Source organism: Megalops cyprinoides, chromosome 8 (genome assembly GCF_013368585.1).
Source record: "Megalops cyprinoides isolate fMegCyp1 chromosome 8, fMegCyp1.pri, whole genome shotgun sequence".
Lineage (NCBI taxonomy): Eukaryota > Metazoa > Chordata > Actinopteri > Elopiformes > Megalopidae > Megalops > Megalops cyprinoides.
The window spans coordinates 4,726,460-4,746,028 of record NC_050590.1 but is presented as its reverse complement, the minus strand read 5'-3'; the positions used below and the strand labels follow the sequence as shown (position 1 = coordinate 4,746,028).

Here is a 19,569-nt window from a genome sequence, read left to right as displayed (position 1 = left end):
AACAGAGTTTTCAATTTCCTCAAGCAGTTCCTTTATTGATTGACTTCTCAGCCTGTACCAACAAATTATTTTTGTCTTCGTTAACTGTATGGTGGGATATCCTTGTGAGGAATGCTCTCTCTCTCTAGCCTGCCTAAGTTTATTGGTCACACGTTTGTACTGTATTCTCCATCAGTTTTAAATAAACCACCATCTAAATACCTTCAGTCTTGAGTTCTTTAAAAAATGAATGTTAATTGCGTCCTAATTAGCAGTGAACTTTGTGAATTGGACACATTATGTAATGAGCTTGATTTGTGTATGAATGAATCATTTTAGTACTGAAATGCACAAAGATAACACAAATGAATTAGTCATGAATATCGCTGTATACTGTCTGGCTGTTTCCTTCGCAGTGCAGTTAAGAGCACTCTCCACCATGTGGTTTGCAAATCGCACTTTTTTTTTTTTGCGACATTTTTATGGGCGCTAAATCCAGGCAGTCCTTGTGTGAATCTGTTCCTCTGTTTTCCCCAAAGGTTTTAACTAGATGGCAGAGATTTATGCAGGAAAAAGTGTTTAATTTTCTGGACTGAATAATTTAATTTTCGCGTTTTGGCGTTGAGGTGAGAGGGGAGGTGGCAAATCCCGATGTGGGGTTGTCACATTGCGGAGGAATTTACAGTTGAGTGTGGACATTTGGGAAATGTGGCTGGCTTTCAATTCCAGCAGCGGTACGTATCGACTTAAGAGTCGATGCTGTCCATCCTAAATCGTGCAGCCATGAGGATAGTTTTAAAAATCAATAGTGAATTTAAAGCAGTGCTACATTTTATCATGGCTGACATAACTGATATTTTGTTTAATGTCACTCTGAAGAGGCTGCTTTACTCAGTGTTTCTGAATTGCACTGGGGCTCTATCCAAGAAGGAGCCTCAATAACCTTTTGTGTGGATGCATTTGCATTACAAAAAAGGGAAAAACTTACTGTATCATATGGTAAAGCATAGGGACTACTGCAGCAAAACTCTACAAATAAACCCTCTATGCCAACAGCCTAGTGGGGATTTTATATCATTCTTTTTGGCAGCTGTCAGTCACAGGCAGTCACAGGAATTATGTTAGGGAAAACATAAAAAAACTTGCAAACAACAGAGCCGACATGGATTTTTCTTTCTTTTTTTTCCCTGTTGTTGTTTGGGGATGAGTTTCTTCAATTCATAAGAGGACACCACCGTGGTCCCGAGAGTGTGAGTCTCCGGGGCCTCTTACAACACTGGGAGAATAATAGTCAATTTAAAGCCCGGGCTGATAGGGAGGCTTATCACATCCGCCCCTTGGTGTGTGTAATTTCCATAACTGTTTAACATTGCCTCTGTCTGTTTTGCTAAAGCTGTTTTTAATGACTATGCAGCGTGTGTAAATGTGCTTTTTCCTGAATAATGCCCCGGCTGTGTCAGAGTAATGCCGCGGAGTACAGCACGCTTAAATTCGGACGGGTGCTGCAGGAGAGCATGAGTCCGTTTCGCTTTCTGAGGGTGTGTGTGCTGTTTGGTGGGCCCATTCAAACCCCCGTGGGAAACCAATCTCAAAAAAGAAGAAAAAAAAAACTGATTGTGTAGTGGTATGTGATTGAAGAGATGTCATGAGGCAAATACATGTACTGTATGTTATTTTAATGTAATGTCAGTCACCCATCAACTGATGGCATTTATAGAGTAGAACAAGGCAGGAAAAAGAGCGAAAATACCGTATGGGAATATCAAAGAGACAGCGAGAGACTTTTTTTCTACATAACCTGTCAGCTGGTCACTACTGGTCAGGTGCAGTCATGGTTGTAGCCCTGAATGATATTAATACTTTAAACTGACACACAGAATGAGTCAGAATGGACTCTGGAGTAGAAATTATGTTTTTAAAATGATTTTCACAGAATAGCAATGAACATTATTGTAACAGAACACGGTTTAATAGCCGGGTGAGGCCTTATTCTCATCAGTCTTGTGCTCTGTTTGCAGAGCCGCGCTTTATAATAATCAACACAGTGTCACCGGTTCATTTCAGTTCCACAGTTACGGAATTGAAATGATTTCATGAAAGGGGATGCAAGATGATGCACTCAGAAACGGACCTAATATAGCAGTTAGAGACACGTAAAAAAGAGACTGTCTGTACAAGTAACACAAAATAAATTTGATTTCTGGATTTTTTTTTTTAATGCTAATGGTGTGTTCACCGCAAGAAACCAGTGAAGCGGGAGAAAAGGGCGTCCTCTTCAGGACAGTCATCATTTTCCCTGTCCCCGCATTTAGCCTGGATGGATTTCGGATAGATACAGTCCCGCGGAAGGGAGAAGGGAATTGAGTGTTTACATTGAACAATTTTGTGTTCTCCTTGTGCTGGTTTTATTATGTATTAAGAGTTATGGTGGGTGACTGATGAAAAGAAGATAACTCTCTGATGTCCAGTTGAACTTGTTGCCTTGATGAAGATGTTAAAGCTTCAGGATACTAGTTTTTCACAGCACACCGATGTGAAGGATGGGAGTGCAGTCCCTTAGCCCACAGGGTTAAGGAGCTTTTTTTAAATTGCCTTCATGATTTTCATCTCATCCCCTTGTTGGGAATGTAAACTCCACAAAATAAAATGTTTGAATTTGGAAGCTGGGCACACAGAGGTGTGAGGCTGGCATACCTGTGTCTGGTGTGCTCCCGGGATGGGGGGGGTGGGGGGGGGGGTGGTGGTTGTGTGCTGGTTTGCAGAGGCCTCTGGGATGTTGGGCACAGATAAGCTTGGGCCTGTCTCTGAGGATCAGTGGTGCCCTCCCTGACCGTCCCCGACAGGTCACCACGCTCTCCCGCAGCGCCGAGGCCTGAGACCCCCTGGCGCGGGACACTTGCTGTCACACAGTAGGGAGCGGGCAGGAGCGCAGGAGCAGAGCCACCGGAGGCTCTCCTGGCATCTGTGTGTGTCACAGACTGCAGACGGCAAAGCAGTGATGGCGGGAGGGCGATGCCCGCACCGGCGCAGCTGAGAGTTCCACACCGCTTTCCCCCTCGTCCAACTGCCTTTCGAACAGGTGCGAAGGGGAGTGGTGGTGAGACGGAAACCCCACCGAGCTGCGTCTGACTGGGGGCACCCCCTCCTTCAGTGACAGGGTTAGCGCTTGCTGGTGTGCGCAATGCTTGGACACCACTAGGGGGCAGCATGGAGGGTGTAGGTGGGCGGGGCTCGTGCCTTCTCTGCATGTTACTGGCACAGCCAGGGTCTCGGTCTGCCACAGAGGTGGCCCGCTGTCCAAGCTGAGTGAATGAAGTGGTGCTCTGGGTTTGCTCTCTCATCCTGTGTCCATGAGCGCTTGCGTGAGATCTGAGGTCTCCATACAGCCCACAGAGAGAGAAAAAGGCACAGCACACAAAGGACACGGAGATAGAAATCGTTCGGACTGTGCACGGGACAAAAGGGAAACCTTGCCCGAGACTGTTTGTCTATAAAAACACAAAGGGCACAAAGAAGCTGTTTAGTATTGGCTCGGCACTCAAACAGGTCTCTCCTGTAAATAAGCTCGGGGGAGGCTTTTGAAAAGGAACGCTGCCACACTGATATGAAAATAAAAGTCTTGGAGACTCATTATCTATCTCCCAGTGCTAGACAGGTAAATATGTATTATGAAGACTTTTTTTTTTTGACGCGCGAATCCAGAGAGGCTACATTGCGGAGACCGCTTTCACAGCGTTGCTCAAAAAAAAAAAAAAACACATTCACATCTGGTGTGTTTTCTAAACGAATTAAAAAATCCAGTGAACAATGATTGTATTGCGTTAAGATGTTTGTTTCTAGCTAAAAAGGAAGTGTAGTAGTGCCACATATTTTAACATTATGAAAAAATCATGTTTAACTCTCTTTATTATCCATGTTAGCCTAACTCTCAGCTTTGTGTAATTTCAGGAGGATGAGTTGTGCACTTCGGCTTTCTGAAATATTTAGCCGCAGACTTGAATAATTAATGCAGACCTTTCATTAAACTGGTTATAAATGTTCTTTGTGGCTTCCATGCCTATGATCATTAAGTATTCTATAAAAGTGTCCTTGGGATTAACTGGGAGTATTTTTGAATTTCAGGAGGATTTGGAAACAAAAGTAAAGTGGTAGTAAAAATAAAAAAAGATAACCACCTCTCTGTAACGACAGACTGCAAGGATTATTCTGTCATTATTACATTTCCCTGCTATTATACCAGGCTAGTGTACCGAATAATGTACAGTGGCATGATGTAATAGCTGGGAAGTGCCTTTGGGCTTCAGCCATTTAAGAAGGAAGACATCACAAAGGTGAGGGAGATGGGCAGCTCTGCTACTGGAGATAGCACAGTGCTGGATTATCAATCCAAGACCAAAGTGAACCTCTTAGAAAGTCAGTGTGGGGTGCTGGTCTGACAGAGGGAACCAGCAGGCAACCCTGTCTGCCCTGTATAGGGTGGGCGGCTTCCTGAGTGAGTCTGCCGAAACAGTCACCGTGTGAGACTCCCACTGCAGAGTCTCTGAGTGTGAGGACTGCGTTCCACTTTAAGAGATGCTATGATTATTTGTGTGTGTGTGTGTGCGTCCATGAGTGTGTGTGTGTACATGTGACAGTGGGTCCGTGTGTGTGTGACAGTGGGTCCGTGTGTGTGTGTGTGTGTGTGTGTGTGTGTGTGTGTGTGTGTGTGCGTGTGCGTGTGACAGCGGGTCCATGCGCGTGTGTGTAATATTGATCAGGGGAAAGGCAGAGTGGCTTGAATTACTTAACTATGCAAATCTGATTTCTTCTGTTGCTTCATTTGTAAAAGCTTGCTTGCTGATACCGTGAACATGCACAGCAATCAAATGATCCAGGGATGGTGTGGTAATTTTCAGGCTTCATTGTGAAGCTGATTCTTCATACTGTACATTGGGAATAGCTTGGTATGCTCACCTGAAAGTCTGAGAGTGTCTTTGAGAGCTGGAGAGGATGTATGACAACAGTCTGCCAGTATACATTGTTGTTAACTTGAAATAAATGTTATTAGATAACCTAAAACGTTAACAACAATATTTCCATACTGCATCCCGTTACCCACTGTGAAGAAAAAGAATGTCTTTCTCATCTGTGCTCTGAACTTATCCACGTTTTATTCAGGAGTACTGAATTCAGATTTAAATACTCTTACGCTCCACTGCTTATTACTATGTATGACATCCGGTGGTTTTGGTCTGAAAGTAAACCTCACAGGTTATACAATTATCTTCTGATGTGAATATAGCAGGAATGAAAAGTAAATGAAAACTGACTTGGCTTGGGTGAGGTAAAGGGTCAGATTTGTAAAGATTTTGTCTTTCTAGCTTAAATATTCTCCTTGTTTTCATTTTTTTCGGAGAACCACCCCTAGGTGACTTAGGGGATTCTTTCAGTTTGAGTTTAATTCCATCTTCCCCAAAGACTTTCCTCAAAAGCCATGCTGTAACTTTCTGATCATGAGTCAGTCACAGCTTTGGACAGTGCTTTTGCATGGTCATAATCTCAGTTTCTGGAGTCCACGGTAATGCCCAGGGAGGCGAATTTGTGTGTTGGGGATGGAAATGTCTTTTGGTTACCCGCAGTTTCTATCAGCCTGGTAGCCAGACAGCTAATGGACTACCCTGCGGTCGCTTCTGGTAAAACAGTACAGAGGAGCCCTCATCCAATTTAACTTTCATTATGTACCCTGTCTGGCTTTATTACATGCTTCCTTTTGGCAAGGACATTCAGGTGTCTCTTCTTAATACATCTTGGATTTTTTTTTTTACTTTAAAGCACCTCAGGAGACACCAAGCCATGAAATCTTGATTGCTCTGCTCGGTCTGTTTCAACGCCTCCTGCTTCTTTTACCTGTTCTTGGATTTGTCAAGCTGGCGATTAGCCCCGCGGAACAGCCAAAGGACGATACCGTGTCTGTCCACATTCGTGATCTGTCAGGCTCGGCCTACCTCAAGCAGCCCGGGTTGTCCCTCTGTGTATATCTCCCTCGATGTGAGGGGAAGGTATTTTAGGTGTATGCCAGGGCCAAGTGTTACAGAAGGACAGTTGTAGTATTCAGACCAATTTTCACGGTGCCCTTTGGAGAGGTTGCATGTTTTATTTATTTATACATTTAAACAGTTTATTTAACAGAGGCAGTAGACGTTAATCAACATTTCAGTTCACACATTAGTCTAAATGTGCCAGAGTTAGCCTCAAGGCTAATTTGCATTTGTAGCCCAGAGCAGGTTAAAACAACACAAAAGACAACAAGATAGAACACACAAATATCAGTTAAATAAATTCAAGGTTTTAAGTCTATGAGTCTTTAAGGTTTTAAGGAAGCATCACATTTTGTTTCTTTCTGTTGCATCTTTTATGCAAGATGATGTCATAATTTGTAATCCCTTTGCTTCGGTTAATGATGATTTTTTGTCGACCTTTGTCATTCCCATGACACGCGTACGCGAGATGAGATGATATGAACTGGAATCAACATGTGTCAATCAGTTCGTTTCGTTCGCACAGACGACACAGCCACTTAAGAACAGAGAGTCTATGCAGTACACATCCGTTAACACGTTTATCTGTTTTTTCTTTCTTACAGAACATGAAAAACACAGACTGTGTAAAAGCACGGAGTACATGAATCTGCACTTCAAAGTGAAATGGTTCCACAACGAGTACGTCAAAGACCTCCCTGCCTTCAAGGACACCGTTCCGGAATATTCTCTGTAGGTATCCATGCCACCACCACTGGAATGATCTGTCTTAGACAAACAGCGGCCCGTTCAAGTATTTTATGAAATAAACTTGATCCCCGAGCGGCAGTCAATCTTCCCACCTCTTCAGTCGTAATGAATCAGTCCCTCTACACTGCAACGGAAAAAAAAGCTTCCTTAATTTAGCTGATGGCTGACCTAAACCCCTTCCACAGTGTGATGAGAGGTAATCCTTGCTTCGTAGCGTGGGCCGTATTTTCAAATGTGTCCCTAGGAACACGCTGCCCTCAACTACAGCCTTGTTGGTGGTGCAAAATCAGCCATTCCATTAGATTGAATTATGAATGTCTGCATCTGTGTGAGGGAGGGCTTTAGAGGTGCCATTCAGGATATAGCACCCAGCTCAACATCTCCTGTCAGTCAAACAGCACATTGAGCTGTATTGATTTTCCTGGAGACAGACATAGCAGTGTCACCCTTCCCTGGCCGATGCTAAAGAGCCAAGACCCTGCCTCTTACTGCACACAAACCTCTGCTCCCCTGTATCTCACTGCGGTCGGCTGCTCGTCTCTGTCTTTCTGTGCTGTGCTGCCCCTCTCAGCTGTGCTGTGCTCACTGCATCTTTCTGCTCCAGTGCTTTTCCAAATCTCATCCACTTCTGCTGCTCCTCTGCATCTCCACTGATCACCTGTTTCACTGAACTCCACTGACAGCCGTTGTCTGTCTCACTGCCCGTACGATAATGAAATATGTTGCAGATATACTGAGGAATATGTTGCTCAGTCGAAGACTGTGTTGCAAATACTTTTAAAAGGTGATAAGCCAGACATATACTGCAATATACCAAAACAGCAGTAATTTGCGTATAGTTTCAATATGTTGATTGAGCTAAAAAATATATTCTCAATGTATTATATTTTGTATGGATTTGTAGCTTCCTTACATTTTCATACTCACTACTGCGTCCCTGTTTCACTGATACAACCTTTCTATATTGTGCTTCACCGCACCTGTTCACCAGAATCTGACTATACTATATTACGCAGCAAATAACTTTCCACAATAAACCTCACAATCCTGTATCTCCTCTAGACACCTGTCTGCACGCTGATCTATACCACATCTGTGTTTCAGCACTCTGTGCTTCTCCTCACTCTGTACACCACACCAGTCTCTATGGACTATAATTGTCACCATTCATTACACACGTCTCTGTACAGTACTCCTGTCTGTCCTTAGTGCGCCTGTCTCCGTACACTACACCAGTCTCTATGGACTGTAACTGTCTCTATAATGTCTTCCAATACACTACTCATGTCTATATGCAACCTGTCTCTCCTCACCTGTCTCTATACATGTCAGACTATACACGTCTCTACTCAGTACACATCTCCGTCTCTCATTTCCATTTCCATTTAATCATTTACATTTATTTTACATTTATTCATTTAGCAGACGCTTTTATCCAAAGCGACGTACAAAAGTGCATACAGTAAGTATAGCGACAGTACGGGGACAGGATGTGTACAGTTCCAATTTGGCAGATGCTTTTATCCAAAGCAGCTTACAAGTGAGGTAGAGTACAACACAAGCAAAAAACCATACGGAGTCAACAATATTAGAAGCGCAGCATGACCAGGTTTCAGTGGTTGGCCAGGGAAGGTACAAGCTAGCTGGTAGAGATAACGAGTGCATTAAACCATTAGATTACACTTTTTATGTAGTTTAATAGAAAACAGTTTTGAGACATGAGACGTTCCTTTAGGGGGTAGAGTTTCAGGTGCTCAGGTGAGAGCAGAAGAGCTGTGTCTTCAGCTGTTTCCTGAATGCAGAGAGGGACCTGGCAGAACAGGTGAAGTGTGGAAGGATAATGGGCGCGGGTCTCCCTGCTCCCTCTGCTCTGTGTCTGTCTCTCCAGCCCTCATCTGCCTCCTGTACTCTTTCCCTGTATTTCTTGCGCTCCATGGCTGGCCCGGCTCCTCCACTCCATATGATTTACCGCCATTATATTTGTGCGTTCTGCACCCATTTGCATTAATGCCTCTTATTATGTGGTAAATCTATCCTGGGATTGATAGTATATCACCGTGAGCGGGCAATACTCTGTATTATCAGCTGACAGGAAAAAAATGCCTCGCGTTTTTGCAGCGCTAATGTTTTAGTGCTGAGCAGCAGTTTATCCAGAGTTGCTTTTAAGGATTATATGCGACCAAGTGAGCTGTTTTAATTAGGAGAGACTTGAGAATGTCACTTTGTTCCTGTTAATGTTTGTTGAGTGAGGATATGGAAGGTACTGTGTTTTCAGCATGGAAGCACTTGTCCTTTTTAATATCCCATTACCTTTATTTGCTTAGAAAACGCCGTCATCTAGGGTGGATTATGTAGCATATGTACATATGTACATATTCGCATTTCACATATAGCTTTATGCTGGATATATTCTAAAACAATTCAGGTTTAATACCTTGCTGAAGGGCACAAGGACAGTGCCCTACCTAGGTTCTGAACCTGAAACCTTCTGGTCGTATTCTCGGTTCCCTACCCAGAGTTCTGCACTGCCACCCCTCTCCATTCAATTTGAAGAGACATCAAAATTTTAAGTGTCCCCATACCAATTACATTTATTTTTGCAAGCCCTCCAATAATATACATCTTACTTTTTTATGCATTCACCATCAATGCAGCTTTCTCCCACTGATAATTAAACAGCTCCCTCTGATTATGCAGTAGCGATCAGTTTAACAGACTCTTTTTTCCTTTTTACAGCTGTAGTTAATATTGCACGAGTGTCTCCCTCCCTTTCTCTCATTCCCTCTCTCTCTCTCTCTGTCGCTGGCGTTGAATCGTTAAGCTGCAGCACAGCGTCTTCGCTTCCTCTGAGAACTAATTGAATGAAGTCAGTGGCACAAATGTGTCTCAGTCCATGTAATGAGGTTTGTTCAGTGTGTAGCCTCATTAGACTGCGGCATTGTAGCGGCTTACAGCAAATATGAGCACCCGAGGAGAGGCTACCCTCGCCTCATACCCCCGCCATCCCTTCAGATTACACTATTATGTACGGGGAAAGGGGGGGGGGGTGATAATCGATGTGGCCGCCTCATTCATACCTCAGCTCACGACCCAGCATGCGTGTGGTGCGGGAGGGATGACGCAGTGGAGCAGGCTACAGAGACGGGGCCTGACACGCTCGACGCAGACGCGCCCCCCTGGGGCGTGCGTCCGTCGCGGGCCCTGTCTCTGCACCGCGGCTCCTAACGGAATTCATTTGCCGTCCCGTCCCCCTCCAGGTGGTTCGAGCCCTTTGTCATTCAGTGGCTGGATGAGAACGAAGACGTCTCCATGGAGTTCCTGCACGGCGCACTGGAGAGGGATAAAAAGGATGGCGTGAGTGCCGCCGGGCTGAGGCGCTGTTTGTAGAAACTGTTGCTTTTTTTTTTCTTTGTATCTCTCTTTCATTTTTCCCGCTCAAACCCGTGTAAATATGAGCTGCGTCTGAGCAAATCAAGGAGTCTGCTCAAGTTCCCCAGGGCCTGCTTTCATTTTCAGGGCCGCCGATGCTGCTGTTGTAAGTTGTAACACCAGCCGCACGTCGCAGCGATAAGGCTAATGATCTCACACTTCATCATGTGACGAGGGAGAGAGAGCGGGAGCTGCATGAATATTTATGGAGTTGTTTGCTGGTTGGCAAAGCCGTGTCACTTCAAACCGCGTGTAAATCACGGGCTAATCTCCCGGATTCAATCAACATTCGCCCTTAACTTTCACTCACAAATACACATAAGTGCTCCGGTGCAAAACAAAATTTTTTTCCATAAAAATGCGGTGATTGCCGAAGTCACTGAGCTGTGTTTGTGCGGAACTATAGTGGCATGCACAAGTTAACGACAAATGTTGATTTATTCCAAGGGTAAACTCCCGTAATGAGAGTGAAACAAGCAGCCACCACAACCTTATGCTAATAACTGTGCACAAAATAAAGCAAAAAAAGTTTATTTTAAAGGTGTGACAACCTCACTAGGTGAATTAATATGTGTGATATTTATGCATATATATAATTACGTATATTATATATATATCACGCACTTTCTGCAGATTTGTTAGCAGATATGTCATGCTGTGAATCTCCCATTCTACTGTGTATATATATATATATATATATATATATATATATATATATAACTATATACACACACGTGCACGTATGTGTATAAATTGCGTTTACATTACTGCATCATCAGTTAGGCTACAGTGGGTTCCTTACAGTCTCTCTGGTCCCCTCTGCAGTTCCAGCAGACCTCGGAGCACGCCCTGTTTTCCTGCTCTGTGGTGGACGTCTTCACCCAGCTCAACCAGAGCTTCGAGATCATCAGGAAGCTGGAGTGCCCCAATCCGCAGGCGCTGGCGCACTTCATGTGCCGATTCGCCAAGGTGAGGGAGCCCCAGGGGGATTCTGGGTATGCATACAGAAAGAGGAGACTGCGAGCGAAACATGCGGGGGGGGGGGGATAGACAGAGAGAAATGGCATGACCCTTCTCTGGGTGGGTTTACATCTGAAAGGGAGAGGGTGAAAGAGACCGTGAATGACACATGGAGAAAGAGTGAGAGACAGAGATCCCATGCCCCAGAGGCTGATGGGTGTGCATGCAGAAGACAGAGGCAGGTCTGAGGCAGTGACTGTGCATGAGAAAAAGAGAGAGTGAGATGCATTACAAGAGAAGTGACATAGGCTAAATTGCAGAGTAAAATGAGCTCTAACACGTTGCAGGTTATAGTTGCTGTATGGATTTGTACACTTGCAATAATTTACATTTGCACATTTATAATCAGTGCAGAAGTATACCTGTCACTAGAGCGGTTTGGCTTGATTGCCTTCTTAGTGGGTTGCCTTCTTAATTTGGGAAATGTATTCTTCTCCAGTGACCCACATATTGCTGACTGCCCCCACCCCTGCTGCTTGCCTTATTGTTAAACTGGATTCAGTTTAATCTTGAATATTGAATCTTGAATCATCTTGAATGAACCTTAGCACTGCTCCAAACTGTGTCTTCACGTGAACAGACAGTTCCACACATCACCCAGTGTGCCACTGTAGCCTTGATTTCCTAGTCATGTAAAGGTACTTCAGTATCCCTGCATGCGGGTGCTTCTGGAGTCCTTTTTTTTGGGGGGGGGGATTGTAAAAGGCCCAGGCACACCTCTGCCCATGTCTGTCTCCCCCCAGCACACCAGCGTTCGTCCTAGGGATCGCACTTTCACACTTGGAGGGACATCGAGTCCCTTGATTGCATCTGTCAGGCGATAAATCCTATCTGACTGGAGAGGACATACATACTCAATACAGGCTTTTTTAGGAGGAGTTTCTGTACGGAGGCTGCATAAATAGGTGGTGTTGTGCCAAGTGCTAACAAACATAGTGCGGATCACAGGGAAACTGCAAATATAGGACAGATCGATAGTGTTTGTGGTCCTTGTTTCAGATGCTGAGAAGAGGACAGTATTACATAATTACATTACATTGGTGTCATGTAGCAGATGCTCTTATCCAGAGCAATTTACAAAAGTTACATTTTTTTTTACATGTTATCCACTTATACAGCTGGATATTTACTGAGGTTATTGTGGGTTAAGTGCCTTGCCCATAGGCACAGCAGCAGTGCACAGACATGGAATCTAACCAGCAGCCTTTCGGATACAGGCCCTGCGCCTTATAGCTATGCCACACTGCTGCCCCCTCAGATTCTGCTCTGTAGTATTCCCCCCTGAGAGCCTTTACATGTGACCTGATCCGGTAAACTCATGAAAATTAGTGTTTTTCAATCTGTGGAAAAAGAGGTTCAGTGTCAGTTCTAAAAAAAATTTAATAAATTTTCATTTCACCTCTAATACCAGGATATGCGTCTGTATCAGTGTCTTGATGAATTCAGTCTTGGACTGCAAGTTGACCCATCCAGACTCTGATAGTTTTTCACAATAATAAAGAATCACTTTTTATTAATCCCCTTGTCCTGTATAATTGAGCACCAAAGTCATTAATGTTTATTTGGTTGTTCACTGGCCAGAATTTGGTGCCAAATTGGATGTAATTGAGCTGGTACACAGGTGCAAGCTACCCACAGGGATCTTGAATATGCAGTCTTGATGTTGAAATGTTGATGCATTCTGCAATCATTGGTTATTATTTTTTTCCTCCTGATAGAGGCCTTAAGTTACAAAGCTTGATCTCTAAAAGCTGATTTAAAAAATAAAATAAATAAAACGGTAAAATGGTGATTGGTACAGTTTGATATCCAGTTATATAGTTTGGTCTTTAAATTGGGCTATTCTGTTCAGTATATCGCGTGGTATAATTTAGTCTCACTTTACTCACTTAACTATGACAGCTAGTAGTGAATGCTTCATCGTCAAGTAACTTGCCTCTCTTTTTTCCTTCCAGACCATCAACAAAGTCCTACTACAGTATGCAGCCATTGTATCAAAGGATTTTAGCAATCATCTGAGTAAGGAGAAAGTGGTAAGCCTGATTGTAAAATCTGTCTGTGGTTTTGTCATGCATTCACTCTTTTGCATGTATGTTCCATCTTCCCCTGGACTTCCAGTTGTCTCATTTCCACGGTGACCGCTCAGCATTCTAGAAGAGCTGCAGCAGTCTGGGGCAGTAACCCACAGCCTTACATTCACTAACGTGTCACGCTTCATGCCATGAAGTGAATTAGGAGCAATTATTCCACATATTAAGTGTGTTTTGAAATAGACATCTGCGTTTTATGGTCAGAACCATCGACTGTGTTGACAGGAGGGAAAGAACTCTGTGCATTTACCCTTCCTGCAGGAATATTTGGAAATACAAAGGAAGCAGTAAAAATAAAGAAAAACATACTGTGTGGAGGTGTACAGAATGTTCAGATGGATTCTAAGGGCAATACTGGCCCTCCTGTTCCTCCAGATTTCTCTTCTTCTCAGATATGTAGGAATTATTTAGTACCTGAGCACTCGTCTCAGAGGGATGGCAGTGTTAATGTAACCTAAGTGTTGTATGTTTCTGTTCACTTGTCTCTTCTGGGGCTGAAACTTACAGTCCGAAATGTAGCTTGTTTTATGATTGTATGAATCCTTTTATCTGAATTGCTTTGCCTTCAAGGAGTTAATTTTGTCATTTATGTGATTTCCAAATCTTGTGTCCCAAGTCATACACTATGTACTGTTAATATCACCCCTATGTACTGCATATTATATACAGGTTTTTGACTTATTGAGTGGCCTTGTAACAGGTGCGGGTCAAGACTTATAACCGGGAGGTTGTTGGTTGTTGGTTCAAATCCTGTCCAAAAAATTAACAGCCTCACTGAGTTGCCACGTTGTAATGTAAATTCTCCTATCTCTCTGACAGCCCTGTATCCTCCTCAATAACATTCAGCAGCTACGAGTTCAACTGGAGAAGATGTTTGAATCTATGGGCGGGAAACAGGTCTGTACTCTCAGCTCCCCACATGTGTACTGCTACTGTGCCCTTGCCTTTGCCTGCGATGATGATCATATGTGTGCCTGAAAGCTGTAACTGAGTTTGACAGACTATCAGTGGCATACATCAGAGTAACACCTCCTGGATTTGCATGAAGTTTTCCCAGTCCTCTAACAAGCAAGAATGTGATGAGCATCAGTGTCGTTTCTACTGGAGTGTGTGTGTGTGTGTGTGTGTGTGTGTGTGTGTGCGCGCGCGTGTGTGTGTGAGCATATGTGTGTGCATGTGTCTTTATGCATATGTGTGTGTGTGAGTGAGAGTGCGTGTGTGTGTGCGTGTGTATGTGTGTGTGTGTCTGTGTGCATGTGTGCGTGTGGAAGTGTGTCTGTGCGCGCATGCGTGGGTATGGAAGTGTACATATGTGTGGAAGTGTGTGTGTGTGTGTGTGTGTGTGTGTGGAAGTATGAGCGTGCATCAGTGTGTGTGCGTGTGTCTGTGCGTGCGTGTGTCTATGCCTCTTGCCTGTAACTGCTCTTGTTTCCTTGTGGTTATGTTTCTCTTTGTTGTTTGCCCGGGGACTGCTGGAGGAAGGGACTGTGTCCGTTTGCAAGGTGTGTCTGCACATGGGACTCTCAGCACTGCCGTCACCATTAAGCCAATGAGCTTTAAGTGCACGCCCCTAGCCCTGCCCCTGCTCTGCTCACCCCCTTACGGAGCATGTTGCTATGGTTGCTTAGATTGCAGTGATTCACCTGGCATACAGCAGGGAAGGACAAACCATTCTCTCACAGACTCTCGGTCCTGCATTGCTGTCACAAGTGTATTTTTATGTGTTCTTCTGCCACCTCTGCACCCATGGCTATTTCAGCAGGTAGCATTTCCCCAGTTCCCAGTCCTCAACCCCAAAATGTGTATATTCAGGAGATTTTTGGGGTCAGCCTGATGGCCTCCTCAAAAGGTTTCAAATCTTCCCAGCTATTTTAAGAACAAAGGGATTTTAAATGCAGAGGGGCTAAGAGAGATAGACTGCGAAAGAGCCCAGACTACTCCCAGGCCCTGCACGTAATTCCTCAGTTAAGACAAACAGCTTTCCACTTAGTTAACCTGTGGAAGTGTGTGATTGGTATTAAGCACCACAGGGTGCACTAAATTTCTACTAATTGTTTTCCCCAGCAGCCAGGAGTGAACAGCAGACAGAGCACTGATCTTAAAAGATTGCTACCCCACATGCATGAATGCTCACAGTGGCCACCATTCAGTGGTCAGTGCAGCTGTCTGCCAAATTTCTGAATCCTGTCAGCAAAGAGCATGCATGCTGAGCATATATACTGTCCATGTGGCTATGAACCTGCAGGTTTCAGCAGCAAAGACCTATAGGCTACTCTTGCCCTCAGATCGTTAAGTTCAGTTTGCCGCACTGCATACCTGAGCTTGATTTTGAAATGCGTCAAATAAGCGTAACACTCTCAGTTAGCATATGGTGCTGTTTGTCTCCAGTTCTCTTTCTCTGCTGAATTCCAGGTCACCCCCCCCCCCCTCACCACACTTTGCAGACCCCCCCCCCCGGTTTTTGCAGTGATTTGTAGCTGTGTGTGCAGCTGACGATGGGTTGGAGTCTCCCGTAATGGAATGTTGTCTCAATCCCCATAAAACACCGGCTCAATCACGGCAGGGTCCGCCGTCACCAGATTCCTCGTTATTATTTTGTGTCCACATTATGTCTGAGGCGTGGCATCAGCGGCACCCCGCGATAAACAATCCATGAAAGCCACAGTGTTTAAAAGAAGACACACAGGGGTGTTTTTTATAATGGAGAAATCAAACCCCACAGGACGTAATTGAGTTTGGATGTGCCACATATTTATGAATCCGCCATTGACTTGCCATGTGTCTGGTACAGTAAACCTGCTGAAGCACTTTACTTAGAGTTAATTTTCAAGAACTTGATGCCCAGTAGAGTTTCATTTTCACTTTACCACTTTTTTCACAGAATAGACTGTAGGTGTCCTTTATATGCTCTCTCTTACAGAAGTGCCTCCCTTTTGAACACGAAACTCTTCTCTAATAATACGCATAAATAGTTCACATTCTGTGCAACTTGTGAAAAAAAAGGGCATGGTGCTGCTGCTTTGGTTTCGCGTTGTTTTCTGGGTAGTTTTCAGATTTCCTCTCTCTAATTAGCACAGGGTACTGGTGAGAGCCCCTATGTCATCAATTTCAATTATCACAAGATATGCAGACTTCCTGTCACCTGGCAAAAGGTGTCAAACTGCCTTCGTTCTGCTGTCATGGAGAGAACCGTCTGCTATTATTCATTCAAGCGTCCCTGACAAAGGTCCAGGCCAGAGTGTACAAATCTGCTAGGGGTACATCCAGCATTTTCTAGCCCATTTTTCAGTGGGCAGGGTTTGTCAGTCAGTACAGATATGTTGGTGTCCTATCCTGTTTTGATCACAAGTTAATGGTGATGTATTATCCATTTTAATAGGTGCAGGTTGTCTAGGGAGTGTGTTCAGATCATTTTACAGGAACGCAAACAACGAGACATGTATGTTTTGGAATGCATGTTTGTGTCTCATTCTCTGATGCTATGGCCCCTTGTGTATGTCTCAGTGGTGTAACTGCAGTAATATTTTTTTAATCTGTATGGCCTAATGCCTGATGAAGTTACCTGCCAGACTGAGACAGACGGAATGACAAACTGTAGAAGAGTGGAGTTTAACAAGAGTGATTGTGTTTTTATACTTGTCAAGACTCTCACGGTACCCAAAGGCGAATCATGCATTCAAATATGAATTAGGAGTACAACAGCACACATCCTCCCAGGAATTGATTAAAAACAATTCAGGTTTCTAGTCTTACCTATGAGGCTGTGCAGCATTAAACACCTCAAATGTACCAGTTTGTTCCAGAAAAAAACGGTGGCCATTAGATCAAACGCATTGTGCAGAAATAGTAGGGCACTTTTTTTGGGTCTGGGGTGTGATTCCAGCGGGGAGAATGTAACGAGGTGAGTCTTGTATTAGGTCTTGGCTCTGCAATCCATTTATGGCTTGTAAAAGCATGCTGTTTATGTTCCTGAATTATGACCCTGAAGTGCATGGAAAAAAATCCTTCCCGCACTTCGAGTAAGTCACATGTACAAAGCTTGAGGGAGATTATGTCACTGTTTTCCCTTTCTGTAATAGTGCAATGATCCATTTTGGAAGCAGAGCTAAGTGTAGCACTCATATGAACTGATGGCTTTGTCCTCACACCAGCGCCCTGCTGAGCATCCTGTCTGTACAGACTTCATCTCTGTGATATGATAGCTGTGACACCAGCCTGTCCAGGAGTTGATACTCTCGTATCTAAATACATATATTCCAGTACTAGGTAGTTACACAGTTTGGAGTATTTCTGCTCTTATGTGTACACCAGATATCAAACTTCCACATGCGAAGCGAGCCAAAAGTGATTCCTCTCTGTAGAATGTTAACTTTTTAGAAGTAGCTCAAACAAAGGAAGTACAAAGATCAGCTAACAGCAGTCTACGGAAGAAGCAAACAAAAGATCAGCTAACAGCAGTCTATGGAGGAAAGGAAATGGCTGGGACTGTAGCAGCCGTGACAGTTAACCCTCACCCAGCAACATGTTTAAACTGTGCAACTTTTCCTTTTTCCTTTTCCTGTCAGTACTTGAAAACTCTAAGGCAAACTGGTGACAGACACTAGGCCATCTGTCTGAAGATAATGACATGCTTAGCCAATCATTTAATTCCGATCTCCATGCCCTCCTTCGATCACCCCAGTAACCAAGGAAGCCATTTGAGGACTCCGCATTTCAATTCGCCAGGTTAATGTTTGCACAGAGAAACACCAGGCTGCATCCTGTTCTGCTCTTGCTAGTGCTTTCTACACCCACAAGCTGATCCTGGAACAGCTTGCTACTCACTGATGCTGACTTTGATCGTTCATTTTAACAAGCGCCTAAACTGATCCAGGATCAGCGTGAAACTGAAGAATCTGATGTCACCGTTGCTTTTGTCTGTTAAGCAATGCTCAGAAATTCACAGGAAGGCTTAGAGTTGTTCTGCAGTAAAGAGAGTCATTTTAAAATTTACTAAGCAGTTGACTTGAACCTGCAGCCATACTGAGTATATTAGATTTTTTTATGGGTTTAATTTTATGGTAAGCAGAGAAGGTGTTGAATATGAATCTTGGTAAATGATGTTCTGAGTACATAGTTGATGTGTATATATATATAAAGTTTTGCTATTTGCTGGTTTTTGGAATTTGAGGTATGGGATTCATTAGGCCTGTTTACTACAAGGTAGAGTAGGATTATGCTGTCATTATTTTGAATATGAATGTGCTTTTAGAATGAGAGCAGTTTTAATGCCTGTAACTTGTACATTTATATCCTCAGTGCATCCATGTCTCACCATTACTTAATTTAAACATGCTCCATTTGGAAAAAAAATGGGCTTCATGGGTAAAATGAATCACTGAAAAAAGCATGCCTTTTCGTTGCTGTAAAGCTTTAAATGCCGTGGATTTTGAATGAAGGCTTTTCAGTGTAATTTCACATCAATGATTTAGAATAACAGAAAAACAGATTCTGCTGTTTGTGATTGCTGTTTGAGAATGCCGTGCACAGAAAGCCAGTTGCTTGGCTCAAGCAAGTTCAGGACTTTTAATATTCATATAACAACGTGCCACCCCTAGAGGCTTGAATAGAGCAAGCAACCCTCAGCCTCCGACGACGATGAGATTTTATAAACCTGTATTTCTGAGTGAGTCCCTAAGTAGCTAATGTCAGTGTTTTTTGTTCCACTGGATCTGTCCCTTCTGAACCGAGCTTTTAAAGTAGGTTAGTCTTTTCACCGGAAACCATAGACCCAGGTCAGCACAGACACTGCTGTTACATAACGATGTAAGCCAGCGTTATGTCTGATGTCTAAGGGAATGCAGAAGGCAGGGTAGATCTTTGGCCGTTATGCGAATAAACATCGTGAGGGATCCCGGTAGGTCATAGGTTTGAGTCTTGACGACAGAAGGCCCCAGAGTGAGAGGGAGTGTAATGTCTCTCCTTATTCCCTAAGTATGCCTTTGCAGAGTGAGTGGGTGTTGATCTTATTTAACCTTCTACCGTCTGAGGCTCTATCCAGGACCAAAAGCATCCAGGAAGGCCATGTCTGCCCGGCCCAGTGATAGTTACATTATTACATTATTGGCATTTAGCAGACGCTCTTATCCAGAGTGACCTACATAGTTTACCGTTTTCTACAATGTTATCCATGTATACAGCTGGATATTTACTGAGGCAATTGTGGGTTAAGTATCTGAATGTATTAAGTATCGTATTATAAGTCCTTCTCCTTAACCACTGCACTGTGCTCCCACCCCACTGTA

General features: G+C 43.8%; 1 protein-coding gene across 1 annotated transcript in view; it reads left to right on the top strand.

Moving 5' to 3' along the window:
• Positions 1–19,569, top strand: part of LOC118782079 (protein unc-13 homolog C-like) — a 105,530-nt gene that overhangs the window by 67,112 nt on the left and 18,849 nt on the right. The window contains exons 19-23 of the mRNA XM_036535326.1: positions 6,602–6,728; positions 10,004–10,100; positions 11,001–11,144; positions 13,151–13,228; positions 14,105–14,182. Coding sequence (XP_036391219.1) covers positions 6,602–6,728; positions 10,004–10,100; positions 11,001–11,144; positions 13,151–13,228; positions 14,105–14,182 — 524 coding nt within the window. The remainder of the gene's footprint in view (positions 1–6,601; positions 6,729–10,003; positions 10,101–11,000; positions 11,145–13,150; positions 13,229–14,104; positions 14,183–19,569) is intronic.